At 38.0% G+C, this 16,266-nt stretch overlaps 1 protein-coding gene across 3 annotated transcripts in view; it reads left to right on the top strand.

The window, feature by feature from the left end:
• Positions 1 to 9,978: 9,978 nt before the first annotated feature.
• Positions 9,979 to 16,266, top strand: part of SDK1 (sidekick cell adhesion molecule 1) — a 537,600-nt gene continuing 531,312 nt past the window's right edge. For 2 of the 3 annotated variants that reach the window (XM_038539586.1, XM_038539587.1), the window contains exon 1: positions 9,979 to 10,137. In XM_038539586.1, the coding sequence (XP_038395514.1) occupies positions 10,094 to 10,137 (44 nt within the window). In that variant the 5' untranslated portion in view covers positions 9,979 to 10,093. The remainder of the gene's footprint in view (positions 10,138 to 16,266) is intronic. The other variant, XM_038539590.1, reaches the window with a different exon arrangement.

The raw sequence follows: 16,266 nt of genomic DNA, 5'->3' as shown, positions 1-16,266 counted from the left end.
AGTTTTGTGTCTTAAGTTCAGTAGAGATATTGGTGTATAATTGACTTCTTTGTATTATCTTTGCCAAGATTTTATATCAGAGTAACACTAGGCTCAAAATATGAGTTGGGAAACATTTCTTTCTCTTCTGGTTTTTGGACAAGATTATGTAAAGTTAATGTTAATTCTCTAAATGTTTGATAGGATTCTTTAGTGAAACCATCTGGGTCTGGAGATTTTTCTTTCAGAAGCTTTTTAATTACAAATTAAATTTCTTTAATTGGTTACAGGACTGTTCAGGCCATGGATTTCATTTTGGCTGAATTTTTGTAGTTTATAGTTTCTCAGGAATTAGTTCACATCTTCCAAATTCTCAAATTAATGAGTTTACTCACTGTATTCCTTTTTTAGTTACTGCAAGATCTGTAGTGATATCACCTATTTCATTGCTGGTATTGATGATTTGTGTCCTTTAAAAATTTCTTTCAATATTGATAGAGCTTTACACTTTTTTTCCTTGAAAAACCAGGTTTTTTATCTGATTTTCTGTTTTGCTTCTCTTTTTTTCTTTTTCTTTTTTTTTTTCTTTTTCTTTTATTTTTAAAGAGAGAGCACAAGTGAGGGTGGGGAGAGGGAGAGAGAGAATCTTAAGCAAGCTCAATGCTCAGTGTGAAGCCTGATACACGGTTCAGTCCTGTGACCCTGAGATCATGACCTGAGTCAAAATCAAGAGTGGGATGCTTAACCGACTAAACTACCCAAGTACCCCTAAAAATTGAGCTTGTAAGTAAAAATTAGACTTGTAGGAATGTTGTATATGCCACCCTGAGCTGGACAGTTCCCATTATAATTTAGGGATTTTTCCGATGATTTACAGAGCTGTATTAATGTGTAATATTTTTTATATTGCATAACGAAATATGTCAACATTTGGAAGAGCTACATAACTCAGTAAACCAACAAATTATACAGACATAAGAGATCTCCTCAAAGTGTGAGATAGGCCTAAAGATTCTAATGTAGGAGAGCACCAGATTTTCACTGATAAGAGTTACAGATCCTACATGGCAACTAACCTTTCTACTCCTTCAGTTTTGGTGCAGTATCAAGAATATTCACAATACTCCTCCCTTTTCCAGCTACATGTCTGTGGGAGGTGGGATTTTTTTCATGTCCTTCAATTAAAACAACGTACTGCAAGAGATTAAAGACAAGAGCACAAATGAGAATCTAGTCATTTTTTATTAAGCCAGACATTGAAAAAATTTGAAAAAAAATAACCAACAATGCCATTCTTTTCAATAATTGTTTTGGAGGGAAGTTATTTTTTCAAAGCTGTGTTATTACAACATTGTGATAACTTTGTTGCTATTTTTAAATGAATTAATAAATATTTCAAAAGTTCTCAGTTTTACTTTCTTATATATATAGAAAAATATAACTCACATAAGAATTTTGGGGTTAATAATTTTTTTAAATTGTAAAGGGGTCCTGGGATCAGAAACTCTGAGCTCTGATGCTGCAAAAGAAGTTGGTTCTATTATTTTGTTGATTGGGAAACCCAAGTGTAGGAGGCAGGGTTACCAAGTTCAGGAGCTAGAGAAATAGTTAGAGCTGAGATGTGTACCTGGGTGGTAGGCTCCAGGATCCTCTCTGTAGCTGCCACCATACACGAGTATTTCTCTTTGAGGAGGCTTTCTGTCGTGTAACTTTGCTAAAATCAATAGGCCTTATCTATTGGTACTTTGATATCCTTAAAAAGTTCCTTTCCCATATAATTTTCTTGGTCTAAAGTTAAATCTTCACTGTTTAGATATCTTTTGAGTCCCACTTTTGATGTCAATGCACATGTGGCATAAATTCACTGTAAATATCTAAGCAGGGCAATGTATATCACCTCTGAATTTCTTTTCTTGGGCTTTTCAGCCTTTTTATTTAATCTGAGTTAGACTTTTAGGATTATTTGAAAGAAATACTGTACCATGTTCGAGGAAAATGTTGGTTATTTCAGATAGCTCTTCTCTCATTTTGGTTGGTCATACTTTTTCACTACAAACCATAGAAATGACAATTTAGTGCAATTGTACTTTGAAATAAAATACTGGAAAGCTGGAAGCTTATTTCAGTTTGGTGAAATAGGAAAATTGCTTGTATCCCACTGCCTCTTATTATTATTAATTTATATGCTGAAATATATTAGCACAGTGCAGGATCAAACGAGTACATAAACACAACCATTTATGTTCCTACCATAAGCTTCACTGTATATTAATCTCACTGAAAGCTTGAATGGTTTCTTAGGGGAAAATATTGGAAGGGTAGGTTTACCCCATGAGTTCCCTTAAATATGCTGTTAATTCGCATTGATTTTAGAGAGAACAGAGATAACCCGTTTGACGTCCCCCGGACTGAATGCATCATCATGCTGTTTGCAGTACTGTTTAATGGAAACCTGAGGGCTCCTCCTGCTTTCTGGTTCTCACATGCACAGATCTAGATGCCAAGAGAAGACTACAGACACACTACTCAGAGAAAAGCCCACATTTCCTAGTCAAACTTTTGAGTCCTAAATGATGACTTTATAGTGAGACCTGGGAATCTGTACTGTGACCTTTGTCCTGCTTTTTCCTTTCTGACTTTGATGCCCTCCAGAAGACAGTGGGACAGAGCCCCAGCAGAGGAGTGAGGTGTATTTGCTTATGTGGTATGGTATGCTCAGGGATCCTGGCCCCTGTCTTCCCCAGGTCAGTCTTAGACCAAGCTTAGCAGTCACTGCCACCCCACACCAGGCCATCATCCCTCACCCTCAGAGGCCTCCCCAGGGCTGCAAGAATGCTCCTGCAGCACTGCTCACCTTTCACAACCAGGCACAAACACATACACAAGCTTGGACAAGGTTACTTCCTAATTGAGGTGGAGGAGTGCAATAATCTAAAAATATTCTCATTTGTCATTAAGGATGGGACAGTTCTCTAACAGGCCTTCCAATGCCCATGAAAGCCTCTGTGCAGCTGAAGCAGCACTGACAGATATACCCGAGCCCTTACATTTCTGTGAGGTCTTGGAGTCTCCTCTTCTGTGAAGCTTGAGTCAGGCTCTTCCAGGCTCTTTGGGCACTGGCGCCCCTTCAGCCGCTTCCTCTGCTGACTTGTAGACACTTCAGCCATGAGAGGTCCATGGCTGTGAACTCATCAAGGCCCCTCTCAGGCAATGGCTCCATGCTTCTGCCCTCTTGCCTCCTGATACTGCTCTTGGCTTGTTGGCCAGCATCTCACTTCCTGGACTTTCGCTCCTTAGGGTGGGGACCAGCTGTGTCCCAGTGCTGAGAAACCAGGAGACACTCAGTGAATGCTTGAGAAGAGAGAAGGGCCTTTGTAACCACAGAGCAGCAGCAACCATGTGCTTCTGCCTGTGCCTCTTCTGTGCTGTGCTCTGTGGACATTGGGAGGGTAGTAAGGGTCTCCTGTCTCTGAAGTGCAGAATGGCAACTTGGCTTCCAGTGAAACTTGCAGTCCCACCCCATCAGACGTGCTCTAGAGTATAAATATGAAAAACACGCTATGTTTGTGGTCATCATGTTAGGTTTTTATTATGTTTTAAAAATACATATATATATACACACACACACACACATATATATATTCAGTTACAACTACCTTTTGCTCTGAAATTTCTCGTACTCATTTATTTTATAAGGCAATAGTAGAAATATATAAAGTGACATACAGAGAGGTTGGCTGATAGTTTTTAGACCCACAGAATATAATGATACAACCTACTCTATCTGAAAGTCTTTCACTGGTAAGTATTTATAAATATTTCTGATAAGCTAGGAGAACAAAGCCTGAGAATTAGCTCTGATGATAGAGCTGCCTCCTTCTCCTTCATTTCACCTGTAGCTACCAAGGGCTTCTGTAGGTGGTCCCAGAAAGCACAGCTTGAATAAACTTGTCCTAAAGCATGTGGAGGATTTGGTCTAAAGGGAATTATATTAAAGGATCATCTCACATCATTGAAGGGCACCTTTCCATATTTGCATATTTAATTCTAGTAGAGCATACCTGGTCATATTTACATTTTTACCTCAGAAATACACTTGAAATGTACAATTGTTGCCTTTAAAAAGATTAATATTACTATTACGAAAAAGCACAACACACTGTGAGATTGAACTCCCAGCTTCAGTAGGTGTACATAATGACCTGCCAGCAGCTGGGATTTGAATGACTGTATTTACCAGTAAAGGATCTTCTACCTGTATTTTTCAGAATAGGTGTTCACAAATGATACATTATGCCCTGTGCTTTTGTTTCTCACTGGGATTTGAAAAATAAAACTTTCTGTTAGTTGTAAATTCATAAGCTTGGGGCATGAAAATGTTTGAATTTGATATAAAAGAAGTTTTGAAAGGAAGATTAGTGGTTTTAACCAAAAGATTAGCCGCCTTGGGAAATTCAGCTGTCGAAAAAGCAGAGTTCAGTAATAAAAGGTCCTGCTCCAGCTGATTGCTCCATTCACGCTGTGATTTCTAATCTTTCCCGCCGGACCCTTGCCTGATTGACACTGCTGATTACCAACGCCTAATAGCACTCATCCTCACTTTACCAGAATGTGTGGCCTTAGAACCCCTTTGCCTGTGGTGCATGTGGCTCCTCTGCTATGTGGAAGTTATTATTTCTCATATTCATTATCACTTTAAGTGGAGGAGAAATGTGAGGTCCCAGAACTGATCACCATTATGCTCATTATGCTGGCTTACGTCTCTTGTTGGCAGAGTCACAGCAGATCTTGAAGTTGGACTTGGCAAGTAGTAGTTGATTTCTATCTGTTCTCCCATGAGAGAGTTTCTGACGGTAGATCCATGGTTTTCCATTGTGGAGCAGATAATTAAAGCCCATGGCAAGCTCCCCCTTCTTCATGGTAGGAAAACCTGGAGTCATAGGACGTGTTTCTGTTTCAGAGCTTCTTATCCCCTGGCTTCCCACGGAAGTAAATGATCTTTACTGTGGCACATGGGTTGTGGTCCCTTTGTAGATGAGCAGAAGATTATCTCCACATTCGATAGGTAAAGTTAAATCCATTTACATTATGTCAGAACCTTAACAGTCCATTTAGGGAAGTGACTTCTACATCATAAAATGGTGATGTTATCTTGAGAGAACATTACATCCATTCATCTCCTTTGAATGGCTCTTAAATCTGTGTTATCCAGACTGATGAGACTCTCTTGTTCATAAATGATTTATTTTCTATTTAAAAATATGTGAAAATGGAAATATCAGGGTTTTTCATGGTAGTGCATTCTAGGGTCTTACAGTGTTCATTGTAAGGACACAGAAGCATACTTAATATCTACTCATTTTTCCCAAGGAAAGGTAAAACTGTTAGTCACTACTTAGGAAAACACACACACACACACACACACACACACACACACACACACACCCCTACTTCAGTGAGCACCAGGTAGACCATTAACTCTTCCCCAGGTCAGAGTTCAATGATCTTATTCCAGAGGTAACTCCATCATTTTTGTTTTTATGGATCTTTGCAGACTGTTCTCTGTTCCATTTAAGGTATATAAAGATCACATGCTTTTGTATGGGTCTGTGTAGACCTAAATACCAACCCTTCTATGTCTTTTTCTGTCACCAGAGCCTTTGTGCTCTGTTACCTTTATGCTCTCTTAATTTCATCACCTGCATGTATTTCAGTGGTAAATAGTGCTAGGCTCAGAGAGATAACCCTGTTGTTCTGCACACTGGCTAATCTTTATTACAGTACTCGTATAATGATTGTAGCTTACACACTTAAGATCCTAGAACACTGACACATATTTGCCTCCCTTCCTTCTATCATAAATGTTAGTGTCTGTGCTAACCACACTTTTGTGATCATTTGGATCACAAGATATTTCCTTGCCAACTACTCTTTATGAAGATTTCTTTTCCTGCTAGATCAGAGTATGCAGCATAGTTTGTAGAGTATAGGCATGTTTAGTAAAGTATGAATTCTAGGAAAAACTGAATTATAGTATCATTTACAGTTAAAACAGTTGTATAATATATTAAATTGATGATGCTCTCTGTCAAGTATATAACCAGATTCACTTTTTTGAATGTCTATTTCGAAGCTTTTTTATTTCAAAAGATGTATTTTTTATGCCTCATTGTAGGATGTTAGAGCCATATGAAGTGACCATTCTCTCTCCATTTTTAAGGATAGTGCAAACGGCTGGGCATGAATACAGCTCAGTCAACCCCCAGGGGTCAAAGCTACAGTCCTCACAGTTCAGCCTTATGAGGCCATGAGAGTGGCCAGTTTCAACTGATGCATGTAGCAAAGAGGGACATTGGACACTCTGTCACTGCTGGCAGTCAGCCTACTGATGCTCTCTCGCAGCACCGTCAGAGCAGGTGGTGTGCAGCAGCACCCTGGCTTGGTGGGAGGATCCACTGCCCTCCTGGTCTTTCAGTCACAGTCCCTGACACTTTGCCATCTCTGTTCCTGCACCAGAACTAGACAGTAGACCTCTTACAGGACAGCAACTGTGACTTATTCCCAGCACTAATAACAGAATCAGTGTGTGTGTATTGAACAGAAGATCCTGCAAGTCAGAAAGCTAAGAATCGTTCCTGACATCTCTCTCCCTCAGTCCCATATTCAGTCCATCACTCATTTTTTTTTGCCACCTAAATATTATTTGAAAGCCACCCATTTCTCTCCATCTCTATCCACCATCACAACCACTGCTATTGTCTTGGCCCAAACCACAGTCACCTTTGAGAGTATTTGCCTGGATCACCACAGTAGCCCTAACAGGTCTGATTACTGCTCTGGTTCCTCTTAATTCCTTTTCCGTAGTGCAGCCAGATGAGCTTTTAACAGCATAGTCCCTTCACAGGCTGTCTGCTGTCCTTCTATGATAATAGCTCATCACCATTATCATCATAACACTGGCGCTACTCTGACCAAGGCCAATGGGTAGGGTGGCTGTATAATTTATCATTAGTACAGGCCGCTTTTGAATGTGAAGTGGTGCCATTGAAAATCACACAGGAATGACATGGAAACAAGGATGTTTGTTTGCCTTGCCTGCAACCCCATGTAAGGCCTAGACCTTGTTCACTCTGCCTCCATTCACTCTGTCTTCTCTGTGCCTACAGAATTGCTTTTCAGTCTTTTGTACTTCTCAGGGTTACTTACCATGTTCACTACCACCACAGGGCCTTTGCACATGGTATACTTGAGTTTTTGGACCCTACTGATGTTTTAGCTTCTGCATGACATCTTAGTAGGATAAATATTTTTATATAGGCTCTTATCCCAAATGAAATGTAACATTTAATTATTTGAATGAATACTAGTAAGAGATTGGTAATATTATATTATCAGTATAATAGTAATAAAATGCAGTGATGAGAACAATAGCAAAATAAACTCTATACAGTTGGCCCTTGAACAACATGGGTTTGAACTAGGTAGATCCACTTATATGTGGGTTTTTGTATCACAAATAAGTGTATTTTCTCTTCCATATGATTTTCTTGACATCTCTTTTCTCTAGCTTATTTTATTGTAAGACTATATAATACATATAACATACAAAATGTGTTAATTGACTGTTTATAATTATTGGTAAGGCTTCCAGTCAGTAGTAAGCTATTAGTAGTTAAGTATCGGGGGAGTCAAAAGTTTTATTTGGATTTTGACTGTGTGAGGGATTTGTGCCATTAACCTCTGTGTTGTTCAAGGGTCAACTATTTAAATTCTATATATTGTGGCATCTGCATTGCTCAGTAGGTTGAGCATCTGACTCTTGATTTCAGTTTGGATCATGATCTCGGGGTCATATGATCGAGCTCAGCATTGGGGTCCATATTCAGCATGGAGTCTCCCTCTGCGCCTTCTCCCAAAGCACATGCACATGTGCTCTCTCTCTCTCTCAAATCTTTTTTTTTATTTTTTTTATTTTTTCTCTCTCTCAAATCTTAAGAAAAAAATAAATTCTATATATTAAGTACAAAGGAAACCAGCTATATGCACTACAGTGTAATGTAAAAATACAGTCTCAATTTTAGCACTGTTAATATGCTCTTTGATGCTTAATTTGTTAAAAATACAGTAATTTAAGAGCCAGTTTAGAAATTCCACAAATTTATCCAAAATTTGAAGTTAAGATATAGGTTCATGAGAAGATTTCCTTAATGATAAACTCATGACGTTTAGAATCGTAATATATAGAAATGAGGGATTCTGGAGCAGATATCTGAGTTTTATTTTGAAATTCTTAAATGTTTTTTAGATTATCTGAGTTTTAAATGATGATTTCACCACTCACAATCTGGGTGGCCTTGAGCAAGTTACTTAGTTCTGTGGGGTCTCCCTGTACACATCTGTAAAAGGAATATAATAATGGCATCTGTCTCATAGGGTGTTTGTGAAAATTAAATAAGGTAGTGCATACAAAGCACTTAGTTTCTAGCGCATAGTAAATACTCAGTGAATACTAGCAACTGCTGTTATCTATGCTGTTATTCTGTTTATTCAGCAAATATTAATTCAGTGTCTACTTTGCCTATGGCATTATTCTAGGTGCTAGGATTCAGAAGTGGTCAAGAATAAGGCATAGAGTGTGTTGATGTAATCCACAAGCACTCTAATTTCGAGATCTTATAAGTGCCATGACTGAAACAAATGTCATGGTTTAAAAAAAAATGTCATGGTTTGTTGGGGCATGTTGGTGGGGAGAGATTTTTGTCAGATGAAAGGATGAGAACGAGTCAGCTCACACAGAACTGAGGGGTGCATGGGGGCTGGGAAGGAGCACACAGGAAGGCTCCATGTAGGAAAGGGCTCAGCCTGATTTCAAACTTAGAGTGTGACCAGAGTGTTTATGTAGGAGTAGAGAGGGTTCAGGGGCCTGAGAGAGGAGTAGATGAGGCAGTTGTGCCAGGGGATCATATTTGAAAAGTGGGAAGTCGTAACTCTGTTTATTATAGTGCAGAGTCATGTAGAAAATTAGTAATGGTGCCCAAACTACAAGCTAAGTGCCCCAGGTTCATGTTTATATATTTTTAACTATTGAAGTGTATGTACAGAAATTGCACAAATCTTACATAGAATAATTTCTGTGAATTTTTACTAAGTGCCCCATATAATCACATCAAAAAATAGGTCTTAGCCTGCTCACCATAAGCCACCTTGTTACACCCTTACACTGTTCCTATCCCCCAGAGGTAACATTTATCCTGACTTCTAACACTGCAGATAGGTTTTGCCTGGATTTTAACTTTGATGAACTTTTGGATGGAAGCATATGCTATAAACGTCTTTCTGTCTGGCTTCTTTCATTCCACATATGTCTGATATTTATCTTTGAGGGCGTGTGTGGCAATAGTTGTTACATTCCCATTGCTGTGTAGGATTTTGTTGTTTAAATACACATAGGTTTCCAGTTTTATAGCCCACCAGAAGGCCCTAAAGAGACAGGATATGTGTGTGTGAGAGAGAGTGAGATGGAAGCTAGCTGGTGATTCCTGTCATTTATGTATGCATGTTAGTCTTGCTTATCCTAATTACTTTTTTTTTAACCAGGTGAAGATTATATGAAGAAATTTCCTTTAGAGCCTACATATAGACTGTTGGCTATTACTTTGAAAATATAATGCCTAGTTAAAACCAGGGCTTGCATAACCAGAAATTGCCCAGTATGCCCCTTTGTTAAACAGGTATTAATCATAAATGGAAATAACTTGGATAAACTTGTCAAATGTTTTCAAATGGTGCTGATTATTGAGCTCTTGGCTTTCTGAAATATCATCTAGGGTATTACATGCTTCTAAGGGGTCAAGGATTATTGGCTACTTAATTGGGTTAAGTAGCCATCATTTATGCTTTTTAAAATTAGATCTGTTTAAATAAGTGATTGACTAATTGGATAAATGGTGTTTTCATGTGCACTTCATTCACTTTTCTTTCTTTTTTTAATATTTCAGATGATGTTGTGCCGTATTTTAAAACGGAGCCAGGCTTACCCCAGATTCACCTGGAAGGCAACCGCCTTGTTCTTACTTGCCTTGCAGAAGGGAGTTGGCCTTTGGAGTTTAAGTGGATGCACAATGACAGTGAGCTCACCACCTATACCAGCGAATATAAGTAATTGATTGCTTGAAAATAAGATTCTATTTCAGGTTGATGTGTTTAGAATATTTGCTTTATTGGCCACAATAGCACAAAGGGTGAAAACATTTGATTGAATTTCTAATGCATTTGGATTAAAAGAATAGAATTAATTAGAATGTGATTTAATATTCTGATCTACATTGTATTTACACCTAGGAAGTCTTATCATTAAATTTGTAAAAGGAAGCCCGTTAGTGAAATTACTAGACTAAAAAAAGCTATAGTTACAGAGGAATGCAAATAATAGCTTTAGCATGATAAATTTGCTGTCTTATGGCAACAGCCCTGCCCACCAGTATTGTTCGTATTTAACAAGCATGAATGTTTAAACAGGGATCTTTAAATCAGTAGCTTTTGGAGCTCTGAGCAGTCAACAGAAAATTTACCTGGCTAACTTTTAGAGTCAGGGAAGGGAGAAGATGGAGCTGGAGGAGGGGAGAAAGAGGAGAGCCTCTCATTCCAGCCCCCCAAAAAGCTGTATACGAACTCCTGCATGTGCTAGGTGTGGGGTGCAGGAGTAAGCATGGTGCTGGGGGCAGAGAACAAGCTCTGAGGTGAGGGGAGGCCGAGGTGAGGTCACACCTGAGGTGTGGCTTCTCCCAGGACCAGAAGCACCAGCTTGCAAACCTCCCTGTCTCCCTGCAGTGCTCAGATCTTTCTGGTTTGAATCTATTAGCTTCCATTTCTGTATGAGGATTATTATAACAGATGCTGTAGGTCTAAGTAGGACAGAGAATTAGTGACTGCTTAAAAAGTCCAAGAGGTCCCCAAGTCAGCAATGTCATGCTCTTACTGAATTGAAATAAGAGAATTGGCTGGCAGTCAATTTAAATAGAGTAATGGGCTGGCTTCTCAACATGGGGCATTAGCCCATCACTCACCTTGAAAGTCAGAAGTTAGGAGTGTCTCGCTGGCTTTTAGAAGAGCACATGACTCTTAATCTCAGGGTTGTCAGTTCAAGCCCTATGTCAGATGTAGAGATTACTTAAATAAATAAACCATAATTTTTTTTAAGTCAGAGGTTATATGATGGTCCATGAACAACATCCAGCCTGTCCAGAATGTGGTATGTGTGCATAGATTTAAAAAATAAGTTGAAAATATATACAGATATATACACAGAATATATTTAATTGCTTGCTAGAATTTAACAATTGTAAGATTCCATATAAATCTGGTCCCTCTTGACTAGTCAGAAATAAATTCCATATAAATCTGGTCCCTCTTGACTAGCCATGGCAATGCTGCCCCACAGAGAAGCAGGCACTGGCCTGTGCTACGGTTTAGGAAGGGCACAGCCTCTTTGTTTCTTAGCACTCTGGTCCCCATACCACATAAAGACACAGTTGCTATGCTCAGGTCCCTTATCCATCTGCTCTTTGTAGACACTAGAATTTGTGACCTCCTCTTTGATTATTAGGCCTATACTGTAAGAGTGTCTGCTGTTGTGGAAGTAATTTATCATAATAGTTAAGAGCATATTGACATCAATAGACCCAGGTTTGAATCCAGCTGACTACCAATTAGTGTCAGTAATGTGATCTCAGGCAAGCCACCAATATCTGTAAAATGGGCATGATCATACCTCATTTGTGGTGTTGTAAGCATTAAAAGGCTCTACTGATAAAACAGTTTATTTCCTGACCCACGCAATCTAATAAATCCTAGTGGACATTGTATATTATTATAATGAGGTGTTAGAGGACTTAGTTTTGTAGGAGGGGCCTAAGAAAGAAAAAAAAAGCAAGTTTAGAAATGAGAACACATGTGAGTAATGGGCTCTAACAGCAGGTGCCTTGAATTTAGATATTTCCGTTTAACTTCTGTGACTTTGGACAAGCGACCTAACCAGTTTGATCTTGCTTTTCTCATTGTAAAATGGGTGTAATAAAACCCACCTCAAAGGATTCTCATAAAAATGAAATGACATAATGTTTTGTATGTCCCAGGATGAAAGGAATGAGGTTTCAGAAGGCTCCAGGTTGTTCTTCCCTATAAAAAGTAGTGAAGTGAGTGATCCACAACAATGGTCTTCAAAGTGGGGAACATGGGCATGGATAATGAAAAAGGATTTGTTTTCTAGATGTTCAGTTTCCAAATATGTGTTTTCTGAGATTGAGCTAAGAACATGTCTCTGTGTAGGCACCTATGGTTCTCTTTTCCTACCCTCTTTCTATTCTTTTTCCTAGTTCACAGAAGGAAGGCTCACTCTCCCTGTCTTTGTCTTCCTATGGAACTGCATCTCAAGGTTGCAGGACAAGTCCATAGTTCAGGATATTTGGATTGAACAAAATGTTAGGCTCTTTTAAACAACCCCAGAACTATTTGCCTTTCACATAGTCCATTTAGGGGAAAGGAAGACACTGGAAATGGGATATTCTGACCAATTTTGCATTTTTAAAAATTTGGATATGTTGCATAGGTGGGCAACAAGAGCTATACCAATTTTTTGTTAACAACCCCACCTTTCCCATTATCCAACTGTTATTAGAGAATATGTTGTGCCTTAAGGAACATGTAATAAGAACAAAGCAAAGAGCATATGCAAGATAGATCCATGGCAGGCAGAGGCACCTTGTTTTATTTAGGTGGCAAACTCACAGTGGCGCCCTGGGGGTTTTCCATTTACACAGAGTAGATGTAGAATATTCAGGATTTGTTAGAAAAAAATGAAGTTGAGAAATATTCTTTTATGAAGCCCGGTCTGTCTGTATTTCACCCTCTGAAATGAGAAGAGCCTGGTAAGGCCTTAGTTGCAGATCTTAGGGAGGAGGAGGTAAAAAGTGCTGTTTACTTCCAGCAGATCAGTGTTCTATCTTGATGTAGAAGGAACATGCAGGAGAGGAAAGTTAGGGCTTCGTGTTTTCTCCAACATTTATTCAAAAGTAACTTTCATCAATTTTTGCAAAAAAGATTATTTGATAGTCTAAATCATATCCATTTTATTACTTTCCTGTGTTTTGCTTGCTGCTATGCTTCAGCCTCTTCTCCCCTTGTTTATTTACTTCTTCCATGTACTCGTTAGATTTAAATGAACATTTAAATGATCACAAAAATGTGGTCAATACCTTCCTTTGTTGTTAATTTCTATCCATTTCTGTTTATTCTAATGGTAAATAATTCCCATTCAATGAAATGTAATTGAAAAGAAACAGCCACTTTCCTGTCATTAAGAGTCACATTTTCTTTCTAAACTTTTAAATAATTATATTACAAAATTAACACATTTATGTTGTTTTGATTGTGTAATAATTACAATGAACATATAATACAGAATTTTTTTAAGCACCTAGAATCTTTTGATCAAAGGACATCCTTTTTAAGTTGCCAATTATATGTGTATTTTTTACTTCAGAGAAGTATGATGGATAATCAATAAGTATCTTCCAGGCAAAGAAATATGTTACATTAGAATAAAATTCTATGGGGTAAATAGATTTACGGCTCAAGTTCAAAGAGTAAAAAGGAACAATATGAAGGTTCTGTTAAAGAGTTCATTAATAAAAAATGGATAATGTGGATTTCAAACCGTTATTTAGATTCTGTTAGATACATGTAAAACAAGTGTAACAGTTTTATATTAAAATGTTAAATCAGGGGCGCCTTGGGTAGCTCAGTGGTTGAGCGTCTGCCTTTGGCTCAGGGCGTGATCCCAAGATCTGGGAAGTCCCACATTGGGCTCCCTGCATGGAGCCTGCTTCTCCCTCTGCCTGTGTCTCTACTTCTCTGTGTGTCTCTCATGAATAAATAAATAAAATCTTAAAATAAAAATAAAAATAAAAAATTAAATGCTAAATCAGGGGTGCCCTGGTGGCTCAGTGGCTGACTCTTGGTTTTGGCTCAGGTCATGACCTCGGGGTCCTGGAATCCAGTCCCATTTGGGGCTCCATGTCCAGTGGGAAGTCTGCTTGTAGATTGTTTCCTCTCTCCCCCTTGCCCAGCTCTCTTTCTTAAATAAATAAATGAACAAATCTTAAAAAAAAAAAAAAATGCTATAGCAGACACCATGCCATTATTACATATGCAACTATTTAGATTTATGATAAAACCATTTTGGTGCCCACTTTAAAATATGGAAGGAGATGGAGCTTTTTATGCATTGCTCTTTGCACTAGCAGATTTACCTGTTAATTTAGCACACTGAATAATTCGCAGGAAGACTAAGCATTGTGGGTCATTGAAGTTAGATTGCAGGGGTGTTTCATATAGGGACCATTAAAATGAGATAGATGCTTCATTCTCATTTCACTAGAAACTTAGAAGAAATGGGTTATTCTAAAGCAAGAATGGTTTGGGTAGATGTGATAAATTATATACTTTTCACTGAGGGCTTCAGACACTGAGATGGGTTATCAGGGATCCATTGTATTTTGTCATCATTTTTTTTTAGATATAAAACCTGTCCAAAAATCTCATGCTATTTTTTCAAATTACTCTTTCATCTACTTCCTTCCAGTAAGCACCTTCAGCTATCATATGTTAACCTTCATGAGACCATTCTCAGTCTCAAATTGAAAAACATGGCTACTTTATGAAAATGGTAGCTGTTTTCTCTCTGAAATTGAGTCTCTCTTCTTCCACCCCCACTTTGGTATCAGTAGAAAATACTAATCCTATAAAGGGCACATAATATAACCTCAGCTTTTCCAGCTTTGATCAAAAATAGCATTTCCTTTGCTGCATATGTTGCAAACTGCACAATGAATACCAGCGATTTTCAGATGTTTTTCATATTGATGCTAGTATTCACATTTAGGTACAGGTGACTGTATTGGCAAAATTGTAGTAGTTCAACAATTAAACCAAGCTTATATAGCTGTTGTGGGGAGATTTGTCTCTTTTTTTTTAACCCCCCAGAAAATGTTCCTCAATTATTTTCTACTTTGAAATAAATATATATGTATGTGTGTGTGTGTGTATGTGTGTGTGTGTGTATATATATGTGTATATATATATATGAATAGATATGTATGCTCATAATTTCTTAGTGGTAGGCATGATATTCATTATTCTAATGGGAAAAATAATTGGATACTGTGAATTGCTAAAAATCTTACCATCTCCTTATATGGCCTATCTCTGTGGTTCAATTTATGTGACAGTATTAACAATAGAAGTTTGAAAGATGATTATTTTTTTTATTTCAATAAGAAAATAGAAATGGTTAATTAAGTATGAAGTAATTTTTCTTATGTTTTATAAAAAGATGAGAAAATTCATAATATTAATGAAAATGATCAAATACTTGGGAATAACCTCTATAAGAACCTACATGAAGTAGAAAACCTAAGAGATATAAAAGAGAAGCCTAGATAGGAAATCTAAACAACCACAATACCAGGCAAAATATATGAAACAGTTGTGTTCAAGATACTGGATATTAGCCAGCCAAAGGTGGTGATGCCAGAGAAACAGAAAATCAGTGGGCCCTCTGATTTCCCCAGCTTTAATGCTGTGCAAGAATTTCTAGGTGATGGCCCAGACACGGGGGTGCACAAGTGTCTGGAGGACTCCTGAGTTGAAGAGATTGGAGAATCCAGAGAGATCAAGACAGAATACCAGAGAGAGAGAGAGAGAGAACTAGAGATCTGCAGAGGTTCTATGTTGAGTATTAGGCAGGATATTCATCAGCACATTCACATGAGGAGATTCCCCAAGCCTGGGAGAGGACTGCCCAGAAGTGATGGTAGTACTTACCATGCTCACCACCTTGGGGAGTGGGAGTGGGCTGTTCTCACAGGCATATCAAAAAAACCTCATAATTTATGGGGTTATTGGATAGAGGATACAGAATTATCTTGGATTTGTAGTGGGAATTATTAACCCTTGACCAAATACAACTGTGATCATGCCTCAGATTTTATAAATAAGACCAGAAAGGGTCAGACGACTTTCAAGTATTTTTGAAGCCTCGGAGATCAAAACTCAAGAGTATTTATAGAAATACAACAATATCCATCGCCAAACAGGATAAAATCTATAATGTCTAGAATGGAATCAAAGATTATCAGGCACATAAAGAGGAAGAAAAGTATGACTCATAAGGACAAGAAAAACAGTCTATTAATCCATCAAGCCAAAGCTGACACAGATGTTAAAAGT

This window comes from Canis lupus, chromosome 6, assembly GCF_011100685.1.
Source record: "Canis lupus familiaris isolate Mischka breed German Shepherd chromosome 6, alternate assembly UU_Cfam_GSD_1.0, whole genome shotgun sequence".
In the NCBI taxonomy this organism is placed as follows: Eukaryota; Metazoa; Chordata; class Mammalia; order Carnivora; family Canidae; genus Canis; species Canis lupus.
This window is presented reverse-complemented; position numbering and strand designations above follow the sequence as displayed.